The 19,685-nt window shown below is 38.4% G+C and overlaps 2 protein-coding genes and 1 long non-coding RNA gene across 4 annotated transcripts in view; 2 read left to right on the plus strand and 1 right to left on the minus strand.

Annotated features, from left to right (window-relative positions):
* Window positions 1-14,581, plus strand: part of DCP2 (decapping mRNA 2) — a 54,420-nt gene extending 39,839 nt beyond the window's left edge. The window contains exons 9-11 of the mRNA XM_049647727.1: window positions 799-909; window positions 2,309-2,360; window positions 4,679-14,581. Coding sequence (XP_049503684.1) covers window positions 799-909; window positions 2,309-2,360; window positions 4,679-4,842 — 327 coding nt within the window. The 3' untranslated portion in view covers window positions 4,843-14,581. The remainder of the gene's footprint in view (window positions 1-798; window positions 910-2,308; window positions 2,361-4,678) is intronic.
* LOC125934382 (uncharacterized) overlaps window positions 1-19,685 on the plus strand; it is a 365,655-nt gene that overhangs the window by 94,405 nt on the left and 251,565 nt on the right. The gene's annotated exons all lie outside the window — the stretch shown is intronic.
* Window positions 15,233-19,685, minus strand: part of MCC (MCC regulator of WNT signaling pathway) — a 267,902-nt gene continuing 263,449 nt past the window's right edge. Inside the window, exon 17 of the mRNA XM_049647726.1 lies at window positions 15,233-18,583. Within this exon, the coding sequence (XP_049503683.1) occupies window positions 18,403-18,583 (181 nt within the window). The 3' untranslated portion in view covers window positions 15,233-18,402. The remainder of the gene's footprint in view (window positions 18,584-19,685) is intronic.

Raw genomic sequence — 19,685 nt, forward strand, 5'->3', positions numbered from 1 at the left:
AGCTACCCAGGCACGCCACCAATCTTTATTTTGTATAAAAGAGATTATTAGTTTAAAAATGCTTTTTTGTTTATTAATAATTTAAAGCAGATTTTAGGTAATAGTTGATCACGTCTGCTACATATTTCTTGTCCTGAGAACTGTGGCCAGTGTACCTTAGCATTCCCCTCACAGAGAGGTGTTTTTTATTTTTTGTTTTTTTTTTTAAGACAGAGATTGTCAGATTGGATTTAAATGTTTATTTCTGAGAGCGAGCCTGTGCGGGGGAGGGGCAGAGAAAGAGAGGGACAGAGGATCTAAAGCAGGCTCTGTGCCGACAGCAGTGATCCCGATGCAGAACTCAAACTCATGAACTGTGAGATCATGACCTGAGCTGAAGTCTGACACTCAACCAAGCCACGCAGGCATTCCTAGAGAGGCTTCTTTGACCGTTGCTTAAGGTTTTCAGACTTGTTCCTCTCCCCGCTCCCATTCTTTTTTTAACTCATGCATTGTAAACAAAATCTGTAGATAGAAATGGGATATGGCAAGATTGTTAGGGACCTTGTATTTGCCATTTCATACCTTTAGAGGAATCTTGGCTTTGTGAAGCACTGTCTCCTATAAGAAAATATTGATATGGTATGGTTCCCCAGTGTTTTAGGAAAATTTTGGGGGAGGACTTTGCTAAACTCTTAATCAACCAGCTAATTTTATATATATATACATTTTTTCCCACATATTCTTGGCGTTATATTCTTTTGTCTTATTACATTATACTGTAGATTTATATTTTATTTCTTCTTATTGGAAAAACAGAATCAAAGTATCAGGGGAAATGGCAGAAAACAGTATCAGGACTCACCTAATCAAAAGAAAAGAACAAATGGGGTCCACAGCCAGCCAGCCAAGCAGCAGAATCCCTTGATGGTAAGACTTATAGTTCTAATGCTAAGAAGGCAGTTCACCCTTTTTAGGAGGGGAGCAAGGGCATTGTCAAGGCACGTTGAATTAATATATTGACAGATTTTTGTGGGGTGAAATTGTGCATTATTTGCTCACTTAAAATATCTGGCTACTCTCAGTTACAGGTTTCTAACATTCAGTTGCACGTCTAATTTTTTATGTTGGTATTTAAATATTATTAGTACTATGAAAACAATGCATAGTCAACCCTGCTTTCTAGAAAGAGCAAGTCCTCCTCTATTTTTCTGTCTGTATTTTTCTAAATAGAGTCTGTATTTTAATAAAGTTAATAGTTAAGAAGAATATCACTGTTTTTTTTTAAGTTGATAGAATTTAGAAAATTAAAAATAAAATGTAGCTGGTGCCATAGCCTTTAGACTAGGGCTAAAGACAAATAACTGACCATTTTGCTCCAGAAAGTAATTCATAATTAATGGGTCTCCTTGCTTATCCTTTCTGCAAGTCCTGGTATTTGTCTGTTGAATTTTCTTATAGTTTCATCTACTTTTCTTTTTTTAGTAAGTAGGTGAAAATAGTAGTTTTAAGGTTTTAGCAAAAAGTTTTTTACCTGAGTTCCTAGGTGCTGTTTACCTAACTTGTTTTGATTTCACAGGCAAAGACATGTTAAAGATCAGTTTACTTTTAGACTACTTGCCTTTTACTCTTATACTTTTTTCCTGTCTGATTGACACAGATGAAAAGAGAGCCATTTGTATATTGTTGAGTGTGCTGACAACACTTAAAAATAACCAGTTGGTATAACCTTCTAGAGAGTAGTCTGATTGTATGGCAAGGCGGAAGAGGTTCTTAAAGTGTTTCCCTAGAAGAAAATTTTAAAGAATGTTCATCCCATTTCTCTTTTTAATAATAAAAACTTGGAAATAGTCTATCCAAGAATATAATAATAAATGTAAATCCTAGAGCTCTGTAGTTGTTAAAGATAATGGTGTGGATTTCTATTTATTCAAAAAAGAATACATTCAGAGTATATTACATTTTAAAAGTAGGTTATAGAGTAGTCTTATTACTGAATAATTCCACTTAATTCGTAGTAATTATACATGGATTCACAGTATCTTCATAGAGAAAAAGCTAGAAAAATACACTGAAATGTTAAGAGTAATTCTCAGGGTTCAGAAAATTAATGAATAATTTTCTTTTTCCTGGTGTTTTTAAATTTTACATGTTATCAACTAAAAAAAGTTTTAGGCTTAAAATAAATAAAAATACAAGTACGAGACTAGGGATGGTGATTATATTCCTGGTTTAATTTTCTTCCTGATAAATTTGATAATACACCTCCTCATTTATATTAAGTGAAATGACTACGGAGGGTATGTTGTGTTTGTGTTTTTCTTAATAGAAATGTGAAAAAAAACTTCATCCACGAAAACTTCAGGATAATTTCGAAACAGGCAAGTCATTTTCTTTTTAAAATCTCTGGTGGGATTTGGTTTGGTTTTGACCTAACCTTGATTTTAGTCAAGAGTTAATGGACTATGATAGATGAATAGGAAGAATTGCACATGATCTGTAGAGAGTTCAAGTATGTGGTCACATTCTCTAAATAGGAAACTGACTAAACTGAACTTATTTAAATGATCAAGATGAAACGATTTTCCCTTTCAGTGTGCTATTTTTGTGTGTGAATGTCAAACTGTGCTATCCATGAATATTGTAAGTATCCATGAATATTGTAAATATTGTAATATTTACAATACTAGGGGGATAGAACCTAGTATTGTAGAAGTGAGGAGACTTCATTCTCATATATGTTAAGAGGAGCACTTATTTCGGAAGGAGAATATTTCCCACTTTTAGGAGGTAATGAGCAACTTTAAGGTGGTACCTGTGGATAGCATTTATTAAAGTAACATTTGCAACGTCTCGATTCTCAGTTGTAAAGAGTAGGTGTGTGATCTGATTTGGAAAGTAATGTTGATGAATGTAGAAAGCTCTTTGGTAATACTGATTTAATAGATTTGAAAGTGCAGTAGACTGTTTTTTGTTTTTGTTTTTGAGAGAGAGCATGCACATGTGAGTGAGCAGGGATAGAGGGAGAGAGAGAATCCCAAGCAGGCTCTGCGCTCAGTGCAGAGAGAGCCTGACATGGGGCTCGAGATCATGACCTGAGCTGAAATCAAGAGTTGGATGTTTAACCAACTGAGCCACCCAGGCAAGCTCCTCTACACTGTTTTTTCATATATCCTGTTTTGAATTATTTGAAATCTCTGTGCAATAGATGTGCATTTATTTATTATTTTTGAAAGAGAGAGAGCACACAAGCAGGGAGGGGCAGGGAGAGAGAGGGAGACATGGAATTGGAAGCAGGCTCCAGGTTCTGGGCTGTCAGCGCAGAACCCGATGAGGGGCTTGAACCCACAAACTGTGAGATCATGACCTCAGCCAAAACCAAGAGTCGGGACGCTCAACCGAGCTACCCAGGGGCCCCTATTCACCATTTCAATTTAAGGCTTTCATATAGAAAAGTCTAAGAAATAAGAACCATTATAGTCATATTTTTTTGTAATACTGTTTATGATTTGAGCAAGATAAACACTATTTTAAAAGGGATGCTTTAATCCTATTTTGGAAAGTTAAGGTTAACTGTGAAGTAATAGGAACTATCAGTAGTTTGGTATATATAAGTTGTGAGGGTAAAAGTACCCTTAGTAGGATTTTTCTGGCCATGTTGGGTGGTTGGGGACATGATAGATTGATAGTTTAATTGAGGTAAGTTCAGGAGTCAGTTACTTCACAAAATATTTAAAAAGCCTTATGTTCAGGAAGAAGGCATTAAAAGAAGGTATACTCTCATTTCATATACCCAGCTTAATTGGGTATGGTATTGATATATAAAATTTGAGTTGTTTTGAAAATGAAGTATAAAAGGATTTTTGTCTTGGGAAACCTCATTTGAGATTTTCTTAATCTTTCATGGTCAAGTGTCTGTTCTACCTTAAAAAAACAAAAAGTGAAACCCTGATAAGTTGGGAGTTTTCTTGTACCATGATTTTGAAAATTTGGATTTTTCTTTAGGTTAATGTGTTCCCTAAAGATTTGGTAAGCTCTGCTCTGCCTTTAGCTTTCTTGAATTGGCCTCTATAAATCTTATATTAACATTTGTAATCTTTACAGTGCTTACATTTTGATCTATGTCAACAGGTTCCTTTTATGGTGGCACAAAAAACAAATATGGGAGGTAGATAAAAGTATGCCCATTATTGAAAGCATGTGAACATTAAGGGTCTTAAAAGCTGAGGGGCGCCTGGGTGGCTCAGTCAGTTAAGTGTCTGACTTTGGCTCAGGTCATGATCCTTGTGGTTTGTAGGTGTGAGCCCTGTGTCAGGCTCTGTGCTGACAGCTCAGAGCCTGGAGCCTGCTTGGGATTCTGTGTCTCCCTGTCTGCTCCTCCTCTGCTCATGCTGTCTCTCTTTTTCTCAAATATAAACAATAACAATAACAACAACAACAAAAAATGAATGCTTTAAAAATAAATAAAAGCTGAGATTCAGATTTTGAATGAATGTGTGCAAATAAACAATAATAGATTAGAAAATCAGCTGAGCCCCAGTTCAGGGAAAGGAAAGTATTTTGATGGTTCTGCTTATGTTAGATTTTGAGTGTGGGGACAAAAATATATACTGTATATGAATTCCTTTATAACAAAAGAAGGGAAGGACAGTATTTGAGTTCTTACTAAGTTACCGAGTGTATTTATTTTTTTAAACAGATGCTGTATGTGACTTGCCTTGCTCCGGTGAAGACCAGTTGCTAGAACATGCTGAGGGACAGTCTGTGGCGTGTAATGGTCATTGCAAGTTCCCCTTTTCATCCAGAGCCTTTTTGAGTTTTAAATTTGACCATAATGCTATAATGAAAATCTTGGACCTTTGATAGCAGCAGATGTGTTGTGGAAGTCCCAAGATCAGAGACCTGTTGCATTTGAGTGGGTGTCTCTTTGAGCCTTACCTTTCTCAGGTGTTTTAAAGAAATGCAGGGAGGCAATGATGTTTCTGAAGATATTGTTCTCTGTGCAGAAGAGAGAGTAGAAAGAAACATGAGTTTGCACTGTAAATGCAGTTATAACCTTTTATACAGATGTACCTTTTCAGTGTTTGGCCAACGAATTTAAGTTGCTTTTTATGAGAGCATTTTTTCTGTGTGATTGTGGTTTTTATTTCATGTTCTGGTCAAGAAAATAGTATTTGAATCATCATCATCAGGTAGCCAATATAATGGGAATGCTCCATCTATCCATGACAGTGATTGCAATAAGAGTTTCCTTATATTGACATTTTTAAAAGAAACTTAAAATTCACAAATACTAAATGCAAGAGCTGAAAATGTCACTGAAGTCAAGATTGCAGGTCATCGGCTTTGGTGGCATTTTGCGCATTTCTCTGCTTCTAACCACTTAGGTTCTCTAATCCTCCTCTGCTTGGAGATTTGTTGAAAGGTTATTTTTAGAGCCAGCATCTACTATGTAATGTTCATGTTAAAAACGAACTCTTAGCACTTCATTAAGGGACAAAGTCCTCAGTTTGGAGAGGGACTGAGTTGGTTGGGTGGGGAGTGGACTGGACTTGGCATTGAGAGCCTTGTGTAGTCAGTGATCAGTGAACCTGCTGGGGAGCAGGGAATCCAGGGCCTGGCAACTGCTTTGGTCTTGTCTTCACTGTCCTGCCATCAGTCCTTTAGTATTGTACAATGGTTTTGTTCCTGTGAAAATTTATTTTCTGTTGTAGCTGTGTAAATATGAATGGAATACTGACATTATTAAGTTTTACATTGCATCTCGGTATTGATCTCTGGAAACTGATGTATTAGGTTCCAATTTTCAGTAGTAGCAGAAACTGACATGCTTTTATGGGCATGCTGAAGCCTCTGGACGAAGGAACACGAAGGGAAGGGGCATATGGTTCAGGCAAGTACAAGTAAAGCATTTCAATAGGGGAGGATCAGAACGTGAAGGTAGCATATACAGAACTCATTCCTGGCACTAGATTTTGCTCCTTCAGGATTCTTAAATCTAAATAAGGGTGGCAGTGCCCATTTTAAGAAGGATTTCAGCTCTAATTGAGGACAATCACCAGGGCTTTAAAGGGGTTTAGTGTTTGGGCTGCCTCTGACCTCACTGAAGGTATTTCTTTTGAGGGGTGGTGTGTGAGCATATGTGTGCGTGTGCATCTGTCATGTGGGTTTTAAAAATCTTTTTTTACATGTGGTATCCACAAAATATATCTCTGCTTGTAAATTTTATTATAGAAATCTTTATTCTGTATAGATAGCCTATTTAATAGGGATTCTATATAACCCAGTGGGACTTTCAGAAGAAGTACTATTGTAAGGAATTCACTTGGTATTTCTTTGCTTTAGCTTTTAAATGGCTTGATTTTAAAGGAGAAATTCTATTTATTAATAAAAGTGTCACCCTCTTGGTGCTAAGCAGGAGAATTCACAATTACAGCACTGTGTTTAAAATTAGGTTTTTCATAATCCTGCATCTTTTAATGTGATAAACTTGTGAATCCTTCTGTGACCTTTTTAAAATGCATTATATGACTGCTTTTGGAAGCTCTTACTGTTCTTTCCAGAAATACAGCTGCTTTGCTTGGGTCTCCTTGAGCCATATTTATAGTTGGTCCCAGCATTCCAGATTTCTGTTAAATTGTTAGGCGAGTAAAAACTTAGTTTGCCTCGCAGGTAAATCATTTTCACTCACTTACTGTCATCTGGAAACCATAAAATTTCAGTGATTGTGTGTGTGTGTGTTGTTGTTGTTAATTTTTTTCTATTTTAGTCAGTTTTTCTGGTGCCTAGAGTTGGGTTTTTCAGCTCTAAATATGAAAGCAAAAGAGATTAGAGTTAGTTACCAGAAGTATGTCCTCTAAAGGTGTGGTGAGCCTTTTTAAGAACCAACAGATTCTCTCTTGTCAATTACAGCAGTTTAACAATAGTTAAATGTTATTGCTGTTGTGCTGCTTCATTTAATGCACTGTGGAACAGAATAAGGGTATTGTTGGGATGGGATTTTGGTAACTTGAGGCTTTTAGCTGTGTTGACAGTTTGAGATAAAAAAGACGTGAGTTAAAGTTTATGTGTGTGATATGACTTAACTATGCAGAAAATATATAAGTTGGGTGTACCTGTTTTATGTACATCTGCTATACTTACTCCCTTGAACCTGTGTATTTCTCAGTGTTCAGGTTACCTTGAGAAAGGCCATGCTTAGCACAGAACTGGATTTCTCCTCTGAGAAATTATAGCATGGTTTGAAGGATTCAAGTGATAAAGCAGTGTGCTGAATATGCAATAATTTACTTCTGTGTGCTGCATTTTAAGAAGCTAGATGAGAAGAATAGTTGTGTTGGCTTCATTATGTTTTATGTCTTTGAGAGAAAAATAGGTCTTTGAGTCCACTTTTTAAATGTTCTTATGTTCCAACCTTACATGTTCCAAGGTTCAGTGCACTGTGAATCTTTTTTTTTTTTTTAATTTTGTAGGTGCTTTTATGTATAACTGTAATGATTTGTAGGATGTTAAGTGAAGTTTTTTGTTATCCAAAAGGTGGGGGTATAATTTACATGCTTTCACAAGCTTTTTGTTAAGAAAGAGCAAATGAATGGTTTTAGGATTTCAACCAGTGACACTCTCCTGAGACAGAAATTGAATGAAACCCTTAGCATGGGTAAAATTTGAAGAGGTTTGAAACTTAAGTTGGATTTTCATGTTAATATATAAAAACAAGTCTGTGCTGTCAAAGGATTTGTGGTCACTGCTTGCTGCTTTGAGCTTTGGATATCCTTATTTTTCTATTAAATATCAATTAGTAAGTGCAGATAATGAAGATGTATAGCAAAATACAGCAAAAGTAATTATATGCTGTAAGATTGGGTATTTTGTCTTTTAAGGCTTTAGTAGTTTTGTGTAATGTCAAATAAAAAAATTCAAATCTAAGTGAATGGCATCCTTCCATAGGAATTAAATTTAAATTTTATTACAAAACTCAACATATTATGGTGGTCATTAGAAAAATTCAGGTCTAAGTGCATGTATGCATTAAAAACATTTCATTACCTAATTCCCTTCCCCCCTCCTTTGGTTTCCAACAGGAGTTAACTTGAACAGTCAGGAGCAAAGTCGATATAAAAATTAGACTGCCAAATTACTTTTCTTACTATGATAATATATTGTGGCTTTTTATCTTTATTTTTGTACCAGTACTTCCCTCTGCCTGTTCAGAGATTGTGTTTTGATTGACATCTATTGTGTCTCTGTATTCTCTGAGGCAGTGTTTTCTTTGCATATTAATCATAGTTACAAGGTCAAATTCATTAACATGTTTCTGATTGAAGAAAGGTGTTACTTAGTGATTTTGACTCGGATTATATTCTGGCCTGGGGAAGGGGCTCATATGTATTGTTTTAACTTCAGATTAATGATAAGCAAGACTTATTTTGTCTGAAGATGTCAATATCCTTTTCCTTTAAGTACCTATCTCTGGGTAAACAAGTGTTAGTAAAAGTACAGTTTTGTTAAACCTTGTTTTTGATAGTTGGATAAAGCCTGGCTAGTTCCTCATTTTATGTTCTGTCCTAAGCCTTTAAAGTGCATTTGTATAGTTGCCGAAAACTCTAAAAATGAGATTATGATGGGCTTTCTCAGCAGCTTTTTCTACCTAGAATTGAGTTGCTCTTGAAGTTTATACTCCTGTGTCATAAAGATGGCAGATTGCAAATAGGCAGTAAAGGCTCTTTCCCGTGCTTGCAAAATAGAGTTCTGGATTGCAGTTTCAAGATCCAGTATAGAGAATTATTACAGAACAAAAGTGCTCTGAGGGGAAGATAGCTGTAGTTGTTGGGCAAAGAGTGGAAGGAAGAAATTTTAGAAGATAAATCAATTCTTGAGTGCTGTCTGTTGTATTAGGCTAGAAACATGATCATTGCCTAGGCCAAGCAGTGTCTAATATATATGGCCATTACCAGGTGTTTCCTAGCTCTGGGTAAAGTTATTTTTTTACGGTTGCCAAGCAATCCAGTAAATCTTAAGTAATTTTTCTCACTTCAGAGACCAGTATTTGAGAGTGCAGTCCTTCCTGTGCTGATAATTTACAACTCCAGCTGCACTGACGTGCTCTACTTTCTTACAGGAATGTGACTCAGCACTGACAGCCACGGTCAGGCATGTGTCATAGTCACTTCATATGGTAGCTATACATTTGTCCTGAATGGTGATCCATTCCTTTCCATCTAGTTTTCTTGTGACAAACCACATTACTATTGAAACAGTAGTCTAAAGCTAAGGAAAAGAATGAAGCTACCTCTCATACGTGGGAGTGGACTTGGAAGGCTGGCTGCCACCAGCTTAGTTGCTCAGACTTTAAAGTACAAAGAAATGTAAATAAAAAGCTATGGTAAAATATGGAAGTTTTATTTTGAGAGATGTTTATAATTGAATCTTTACTCTGGGTCTCCAGATTAATGAAACCACAGGTAATGAGATTCCATTTGTCTTGTGTCTTCTGTGGTTAGCAGAGGGGATGGTCTAGCTCTAGTAGCAGCGTGAAAGCACAATCTGAAAATAACCGTGACAAGAGTGCTTGCATTAGCTGTGTCATATTGGCCAAGGGTGCTTGGGAGAAAGGGATTGGATGCAGAAATCCGTTGAAGTCAGTTGCCTTGGTTTGTGACTTCGTCCCATATCAGCCCTCCTCTTAGTAGACTTCTTTTATCCAATGGAAGAATAAGGCCCTGAACATATATATATATGTGCTGCTTTTTTTTGGTGGGAGGGCTCTTGCAGGGGTTTGGGTGTTGTTTTGGTTCTTGGCTTCTATCTGTCGAATGCCATTTGAAGACTGGTTGTTTCTTAATTCTGTTTCTTGGTGTGACTGGCCGGGAAGAGGCCATAAGAGTCTCCACCCCACCCCACCTCTCCTTTTTTATCTCATCCCTTCTATAGAAAAATAGTTTGTGCTACATCCATATGGTGGTAAATCTGCCACAGTGGGAATTACATGCAGTGATCATAATCTTGCTTGCCTTCTACAGATGATCTCACTTGACCCTTGGGCTGTAAGCAGACAGGCAGGCTATGGACACCTGTGCTGTTTTGGGTCTCAATGCATTTAGCTTGTCTATTGGATTTGGGAACAAAGAAAACTTCTGTGTGGTTCTAGGGTAAAATGGGCAGCGTTCTGCTAGTCTTTAAGTCCTTGAGTGGTCTTTAGTTAACAGTCTTAGGTTGTGGACTTGCGGAGGTAGAATGTAATATTTTAATTTAAGCTGCTTTTAATTCGTTGACTGAGGTTCTAAAACAGTCTATAGCTACTACAGTTGAAACATTTTGGGCACAAATCTACCATTGTTAGTCATTTCTCAAGCTTTAAGAAATTAGTTCTTTGTAAAATACCTTGGCTGAATATTCTTTTGTGATATTTTAAGATCAACCACGGATGACAACAAATGAAAGCAAAGGTTTTCAACAGAATGCAGTTTAGCAAGGTAGTAACTATCCCTCAGTCGTTCGGTTAGGTGTTAATACTTTTTGCAGTGAAGGAGTAGCAGTGGACTTACACTCTTCATGTCCTGTATATATCATGTGCACTGATAGAGAAGCACAAAAGGTGTATCTACGAGAGTTTCTCTGTGCGTTTCACTACTGTCCTAGGGCACTGCTGTCTCTGTTCAATTTAGGTTTGTGTTTGGATGTTGTACGAGTACCGTTTAATTTCAAATATAAGTGTCCAAAGAATGGAGTCTTTAATTTTGCTTATTTGCTCATATTTCACTTCAAAGTTAGGACAGGAGACAACTGATTTTCCATTTTCTTACAAACTTTTTTTCAGTAACAGGGAAGGAAAATAAAACCCTGAACTATTTTGTATATATATATTTGTGTATATTAAATACACACATAGTATATATATATATACACACACACATATTTTCTTATGATTGTGTTTGAAATGCATTAGCTTAATACCTTATAAAAAATCGTCTTTGGTAAGTATTGACACAATTCAGATTATAAGTTTTACCTGTTGGCTTTAATGAAAACTTAAAACAATCTTATTTCAGAATAAAATAATCAAATGGAATTGTAGTTCATGGATTAACTAAGGTGAGATATTCTTATATATGAGATTGTCTTTCATCTAATCAAAATAAGGATACGCAGTTTAGTTTGGATGGGAAAGGGGATAAGAATTTTTTTTTTTTTTTTTTTTTAACCCTGCTATTTCCAAAACAAGGGTTTGAAGTGTCTTTTATGCTGTGGAGACTAGGTAATGTTCATGGAAGATGTGTAGTCTTAAAACCGTTTTCTTGGAAGTAGGTTTTAGTGTATACAAGGTGAAGCTATTTATGCTGAGTCATGTTAAATTTTATGTGGGACCTATAAAAGCTGGCAGAAAACAATTGAAGTGGTCTTAATAGGATATTAAGAGAACTGGACTTTAGAATAAATGTGATAACTAGGTTTGTAAATTATTCAGTAATCATTTGTCTTATGTGGAATGATTTAACATTTAATTTTTGCCTTAATTATCACAGCATTTTATTACTTTACCTTCTAGGGCATTTTAATGTTTGGAAAAAGACCTTCAGTAAACCATTGGAGTAATTCTATTTATGGTAGTAATGAAGTTCCTGGTGCTTGATTTGGTTGTCAAACAATTTGAAACACCTGTGGGGTTTACCTCGTTCTACAAATTGAGACCTTTAGAGTGGATTTGTGTTTCTGGATTTATTATATTCTGGCTAAACAGTAGCTTGGTCTCTTTCCCTCTGTGTTAATGAAGGATGAGGACTGATTTTCACTTAATTTGGGTGTGGCTATTATAAATTAAGAATTTCCAATGAGTTTAAATGTTTGCCGGATAAAGTCTACTAGAAATGCCAGCTGCACTCTCCACTGAGAAAATGAACAAAGACCTGTCTTAACAGTTACTTTTTGAAAGCTTTTTGATGTAAATAACATCAGTTTAGAAATTAAAAACCTTTTATCATACAGAATACAATTTGGATGAAGGGAAGTTTCCTTTGTATTTTAAAACATTTTTATGGTTGATTGTTCAAATATTGGCTTTCTGTAAAAATATTATCGTGTTACATTTAGACTGTAGTGCAATATCAATAAATTTTGCTGCTCCAGCAGTTTTAATTACTACCTTAACCTGGTTTCTGCTACTGTTACTTGTTATTATATTTTGGTTGTGTCTCTTTGGACCGATAAAAAATGACAAGTATGAGATAAAGACCTGCTTACATGATGAGAAGAAATCTTAAAAGGTAGAATGTGTCTGCAAAAGTGAAAATAAAGAACTGGTATGTATTCTCCATCTCAACAGTTTGGTTATTGCTTTAAAGCAGAATTACAGTTACATACATACAATCCCTTATATTTCTTCTAGAACCAGGCTTTCCAGATAGAATGCTTGACAATCCTTGGATCTTCAGAAAAATCTATTCTTCTCTGCTAGAGACCTCAGCTATATGATAATTTTTATTTAAAATTTTAAGAGGGGGCCCAAGCTTTCATACTGAGAGCTGACCACACACTTGCAGGAAGAGTGTTTCTCTAACAGACGTGTTGCCATCCTTTCTTGTATTTGTGTGTGACTTCCTTGCTCTTCCAGTTCTTTTTATTTTTTTAATGTTTTATTTATTCTTGAGAGAGAGAGCATGAGCGAGGGAGGGGCAGAGAGAGAGAGGGACACATAATCTGAAGCAGATTCCAGGCTCTGAGCTGTCAACACAGAGCCCGACGTGGGGCTTGAACCCACAAGCCATGAGATCATGACCTGAGCTGAAGTTGGTCGCTCAACCAACTGAGCCACCTAGGCGCCCCCTCCAGTTCTTAATTATATTCCATTTCCCTGATTTTTCATTAGATAACTTCCCATTCATTCCAAGTTTTAAAAGGCAGCTAAATAGAAATTGGCGATAAATGGGGTTTCTTTGGCTGTTTTGACCTAATATACTATTTTCTAGTCCCCAGCTCTGACCCGGGCTTTCGATTTAATGTGAAGCATCACAGGTTTGATATTTACATGTTAAACAGTATTGCAGGAGGGGCACTTGGGTGGCTCAGTCGGTTAAGTGTCCGACTCTTGGTTTCAGCTCAGGTCATGATCTTGGGGTTGCTAGTTAGTTTGAGCCCCATGTGGGGGCTCTGCACTGACGGTGCTGCAAAGCCTGTTTGGAATTCTCTCCCTCTCGCAAAATAAACTTAAAAAAAAATTAAACAGTATTGCAGAAGGACAGGCTTACCCTTTAATGAACACAGTTAAAGTACATCATGGAATTAGAAATATTTATTCAGAATATACGAATGTTTGTAAAATATTATAAATGTCTCTGTATAAATAAATGGAGTTTTTTTTTAAATTCTATATCAAATAACACAAAGTAGCTATTTTACAGCAGCTAAAACTAAAGGCATCTGGAAACATTTAAAGCATACAAGAATCTAAAAAATTACAAGGTATAGTACAGTGTTAAGTGGCAACTTTAAAATGAGACTCTCAGTACAAACAGTAGAATACTGACAAATGCAAACTTAGTCATATGTGCTTTAATAACTGACAGTACATTCAAGCAGGTTTTTCTAATTCAAGTGGTTTAAAAAGCACATTTTCAAATAGGAAACTGAAATCTCATGCAAAGTAAATAAGTCTTGATAATATGTCAAGAAACTGATTAGAAATAGAAAAGTGAACATTTCATTATCTTTGCATTAGGTTCAAACAAAAGCAGATTCTTATTAGGGGCTCTCACTTGGCAGTCCTGACAGGAACACTCTCCGTGAATTCTAGGAGTTCTACAAACAGAACATTTTCTACATGGATTTGATTTGCAAAAAGTGCCAAAGTGAAAAATACAGCAAGAACTACCTAAAGGCAGGTCATCTGTGTGAATGGAGGGTGAGAATTCTGTATATAGCTTGCTTTATTCTGCTGAGCTGGGATTTCAAATGATTAGTGGGTGATTTGTAGCAACCTTGACTATGGAAAAAATCAAGTCAAGGGTATGGTTAGGGTCTGGTTATTCCAGTAGCAGTTGCTGTTACTGGGCAATGATTTCTTGGTCACATGTAAGATCTTCTGTGCAATGTGATAAGAGAATTTATCAAATATTAATCACAAATGCAACCATTGTTTATGTGAAACTGTCTTCCTCTGTATAGGAATTGGTAAAATGAGAACGCATGTATAACTGCTTTTCAGCTTGTACCCTTTTCACTTGTTTATATTTTAATAGCCATGGAGTGCTCAGTGATGATACGGTGCAGCCACCATCATTAATAGTTCTTTTTCCAATTCTAAAAAGTCCATGCTTGGCAGCCTAAGGCATGTCTCTATTAGTGAGTCACATGAAATTAATTAGAAAGTAACTTCGAGCGTGTGAAATGGGGAACTTGAGAAGGCCACAGAGTCAGCGCTCACTTGAGCCCGGCTGACATGAACACAGGTTTCAGCGACCCAGAAGAGGATTTGGATAAACTTCAGTAAGAACTGTGTGTGCAGCAGGTAGAGTTTGCAAGCCTCAGTGAGAGGTGATGATTGTGTCAAATAGGCCATTGGACTGGATAAATCGAAAAACATTTGCTGTGTGGTTTTTTTTTTTTTTTTGGAGATTTTAAAAATACTATTCTACAAAGCTGTCATTTCAGAAAAAACCTCCAAAATGTTGCTTCTGCTCCCTTCCCTCCCAAAATGCCTTGACAGCCCTACAACTGCACCCTGTTAAATTCAGTGAAATTTCACTCTTCAGGTGATTCTTTCCCTTTGGGTCTCTGCTGCATCTAGAAATGTACATACAGCTGTAAACTAAGTGAACATGATCTTTGCACTTTCTGCAGTTTCACAGATGAGACCTAACTCCCAGTTAGGCATTTGCAAATGGCTTCAAGTTTTATGGATCCTTAGGATTTCCGTAAGTCATTAATAAAAGCTTTGGTCATTTTCTGTACTCCTGATGTCTCTTCTCACTACTTTACTTAGAACATGAACATGATATTCCAAACACGTGAGAGCTTTGAGTTAGGTAATTGATAGAATTAAGAATTTTTAGGATACTGTAGAGGTTCTTAAATTCATGCCATTGACAGACTCCAGTCCAGATGAGCTAAAACTATGGGGTGTTTTTTTTTTTCCTTCATTTAGAAGAACATAATTGGATCTGTATGTAGGTGGGAATTAGGAGATCTTCAAATAGTTTCAAGTTTTTCTTAGAGCAGTAAAATCCTTACTAGCCTCATCCTAACAGTTTTTGAGAAAAAAATCGCATTGGGTCTAATTGGGACTGCCTTTCTGGAGTAGAATGTCGGGGCTCTAATTAAGTTCTCTGAGATCCCTGTAGAAAGTACTGACGCAGGCTCAGAGGAGGACTCAGCAACAGGTGCATGCATCTCCAAGGAGAATTAAGCAATTATGTTTAACTGGCGCTTAATTTTTTTATTAACCGAACATTCCAGTTTCAGGCAACATGGATATTAACTTCAGGAACTTGACATGCTTGCAGATGAGAGCGAATATGAAACAGTTAATTACCTGCATTGGCAGTGATGAAACATCTAGTGTGTACCGCTGGGGCTGGAGCATGAGCTGGAGGAAGGGCATGAAAAATCTCACCCGTCTGATCACACAAGATACTTAATCATAAATAACTTCTGGTATGTCTCAAAGAGGAATCTTCCCACCTGCAAGTCCATTGAAGTTCTGGCAGCTGGTGCAGATGGGGTTTGGCAGAACATCAGATCAGTTGGCGGGCCCACACATGGATGCCGCTCCAGCCACAGACTGCAGTCTCTTTTGCCCGATTTTTGCCTTAATTCGGCAGTGGGAAATACAACCCTAAGGAACTGTGAGATGGAGCCTTTCTTCCTGTGTCTGTTTCTCTGAGAGCCAGAGACTGAACTCTGAACAGAGAAGGTGACTGCCTAAAAGGAGTAACCACTGAGGAAGCCAGAAAACAAAAACATGAAAGTCAAATCTGTTTCATTGTTTACCTTTTATGGAGAGGTCAATAAACCAGCTTCTATTTAGAAAGAAAAACTCAGGTTTTCAGGCACCTGCAATTTTTTTACTTTTAATCAATGTGGTTTTAGTGGGACTCATGATTAGAATAAATCAGTGCCTCTTGGTTCACCTTCAACCAGCATCTTGTCTTAGGGAGTATTTGAAAAACACAAGGAAAGGAAATCAACTATTTAATTGCTTTTTTATTCCACACCTTTATAAAAGTAACAGTTTTCTGGGGAAATAGTTTGGATCTAGTCACCACATATTAAAAAGTATGATGTTGAAGGATAAACTCAAAGGAGACCAGGTAGGGTAATACTGGGCTTAAAATGGAGGAGCTGAGACCTCCCGAGTCTGAAAGAGTTACATGACCCTATATGACTCACCTAAAAGAGTGAGTTCTCTTCTAACTTGGACCAAGAATGGTAGACAGAGGTCAGCAGACGATTTTATTCCTGTGTCAGCTATACCTTTCAGTGTTGGTGAAATTGAAACTTCTGATGCCTGTGCAGTCAACAGAAGAGCCATGAGTGGTTTCCCACCCTGGATATCCCAGTTGGCTAAGGGGAGGCCATTTCCCTTAGGCAGACTGGAAAAATGGGGAAAACCAGCATTTTGCCTTTTAAACCCCTTTTGCACATACTTTTTTAGCCATAAAATTTTCCTTATGACAAAATGAAACTTTATCACAAGCGTAAAAATTAAGAAAAAAAAAATCACAAGAACCATCTTTGCTAAATAGTAGATACATAACAGAAACAGGAGCCAGTGGGCACTTTCACAGTGATCAAAGCAGCCAACCAAAAGCTGGTCCTTCCAGACTTACACTGGTTTTTTGTTTTGTTTTGTTTGAAGGCAGGCAGCTTCACTGCTGGCCTGAGAAAGAAGGGTGATCGCTTTTGGGAAAGAACTGCCCTGCCCTCCAAGGTGGTGGCTGGAGTGGCCTTCGCCATTGCAAAGAAGGCTTGAGGAACTCAGGTTGTCTGAAAACAGACCTTTAGTAGTTCACGGATATTGGGGCTGTAATGTGACCTGGTCATAAACAAAACTTCGTGCACTGTGGCATTGGGATACAGTTCTCAGGAGACTGGGTGGATCTTCAGGTGCTACAGAATGAAAGGCAAGTGGTCTTTGAAAATGTCAGTGTAGGGTAACTACAGAAGAACTGAAAGACAGGAATGGAATAATGAATTTAAGATGGTGGAGGCCTTCCTGAAAGAATTCAGGTACTTTGGTCCCCGCCCAGCCCTGTCAGCATTTTTCTTGAGATTTAACCTGTTTAAGGACTAAGTACCGTATACCAACTGCCATTTCTCTAGGGGGATAAAAGGAGGTCTCAACAACCATTTCTTCACCCCCTGCCCTTCCTAACAGCAGAAGTAAAGTTGAACTGGTGGTTCAGTAGCAGTCTCTTCAATAGGTGGTATCAGCCTGCAAAACATTCAGTCTACTCCACGTCCTGCCTCTTGCCTTTAGAGAAAGAGAGGTCCAGAGCTATGTTTCTCGTCCTGTGCATGAGCTTTGTTTGATTCATGCAGAACAGCAATTATGTGGTGCCCTGGGGTGGGCAAAAGTACTAATGCTCCTCTGCTCTTGAAGAAACTCCTGGTAAAATTTTAGTTCCACTCTATGTATCAATAGGACTATCTCAGCTCTAAATCTTGGCTTTAATAAGGCTCCACTGGGAGGGAAAATCCCAGAGTCAAAAGAAAGTGCCCTTCCCATCCCTACATCCACAGTGAGAGGTGAAAGAAGTGCTCATTCTCCCAAACAGCTGTCAGGCATAGCCCTGAGGTTGCTCCCCCTGTAACTTCAAATGTATCAGGGACCAGAAGCAATGCCTACGCACCACCCCCCTGTAATCTACCTTCCAGAGCACCTCTGAGCGACCGTCTGTCTTGGGGTTGGTAGTGGGACTTGAACACCAAAGGCCTGGTTGCAATAAGCAAATCAGTTCTAGAGGCTGAAGACAACCCCTCCCCACTCCCATGTTTTGTCAGCATTTATCCCTGAAGAAGAAAGAGGAGAAATGGGATGTCAAAGATAAGGAAAGAATGGACAGTCTTGTAAAACAAATGCTGAGGGTACCACCGATACACAAGCTCCAGAACAGGTGGGAGAGTGACTGCCGGGGCTGAGAGCAGAAGCAAGGCCTACTGAGCATGGCGCACAGAGCAGGTATTTACAGGCTGTCCGTGGGCCTGGAAGGGGAGGGGCGGGAGCCTCTGGATAGTCTACACGGTGTCACCAGGCCACTCACCCCTGGGGCTGATGAGTCCATGGCACTCCACTATGCAGGTGCTGACCTACCTGCCAACCTTCCTTTTTGTCACTCTCCCACCAGGTGCTCTGCCTCCGGGGTGCTTCTGTCCCCGGTGAACTGCTAGAGTTTAGCTTCCATGGAAGGAGCTTTGGTGCCCAAGTGCTGATTAAAGTGAAGTTTCATTGGTGTGTGGCCTTGAGTTCTCCTCCTCCAGCAGAGCTATTCTTTGCTTGAGCATCCTCACTTGGGTCTCGTGTCTCTCCACCATGGCCATCATCTGAGACTCCAACTTCTTCAGTTTGTTCTGATGCTTCTTCTTTGCTTTCTCATAGGCAGCCACCAAGTTGCTGTGGGAGGAGAGGGGAGGAGAAGGACGAATTATTTGAGGAGTGTTGAGGCACACACTACTGTCTGCTGGGTAACCAGGTCCAGAGAGCGGTCCCTCGGTCTCTAAAGTAGGAATCTGAAGTCAGGTGTTCAGCGCTCATGGCCATTCACCTGTTGGCTTAACTGTAGTTAGTTTCCGTGCTAGAGACTTCTCCCTAATCTGTTAGGAGGAGTGTAAACCAACAACCCAGACTAGCCACATCCAAAATCAGTAACAGAAAAGGCAGCTGAATTCCAGAAATCTGTCATTTAAATACAAACGGTGAATCTGGATCTTTTTGTTGTTCCACGGCTGCCTACAACAGATGGTCAAGTGTAAACTACCAAGAGTGTTCCTCAAGCCCTGCAGTCTAAGTGACCTCACCTAGGAGGCGGGCACAGAGGCTCCGATGACTTCTCTTTACGCTTTGGGCTGGTGGGATTCAGAGCACGAGGCCATAAACTAACATTGCCAGCCAAACACGGAATATAAGCCTTTGTGAACTTATAAAGTTCTTACAAAGAACTTATAAAGAGCATGGTGGAAGAGAACAGGGGGTGAGCAAGTCCTAATACCCTCTCTGGTTCAAAATAGCACCCCAGTCCATTCCATGTACAGTGAGGTCCTCCAAGTGTGGTCTGAGAACAGACTCCCAGAGATTCCCAAAACCCCCTCAGGAGAGGCCTTGGAGGTCCTTTACCTCCTAACTACGCATCTGTGTGAAGCTAGATATTCCTGATTTATTTCAAAACAATATATTGCCTGTAGAAATGGATGTGTGCCCTATTACACCAGTTTATTTTGAGAGAGCGCGCATGTGTGCAACAGGTGGGGGGGAGGGGCAGAGGGAGGGAGAGAGAATCCAAAGCAGGCTCTGCGCTGACAGCGTGGACGCAATCCTTCGACAACCTGTAAGATCACGACCTGAGCAGATACCAAGAGTTGGATGCTCAACCAACTGAGCCACCCAGGCGCCCCTAAACCAGACATTAAATAGATTTCCAAACTGTAAAAACGGTACCACTTTTCTAATTATCTTTTTGGAAAATAGTTATTTTTTAAATAAGTGCCAGTTGTATTAT

The sequence above is a fragment of the Panthera uncia genome, assembly GCF_023721935.1.
Source record: "Panthera uncia isolate 11264 chromosome A1 unlocalized genomic scaffold, Puncia_PCG_1.0 HiC_scaffold_17, whole genome shotgun sequence".
Classification (NCBI taxonomy): Eukaryota; Metazoa; Chordata; class Mammalia; order Carnivora; family Felidae; genus Panthera; species Panthera uncia.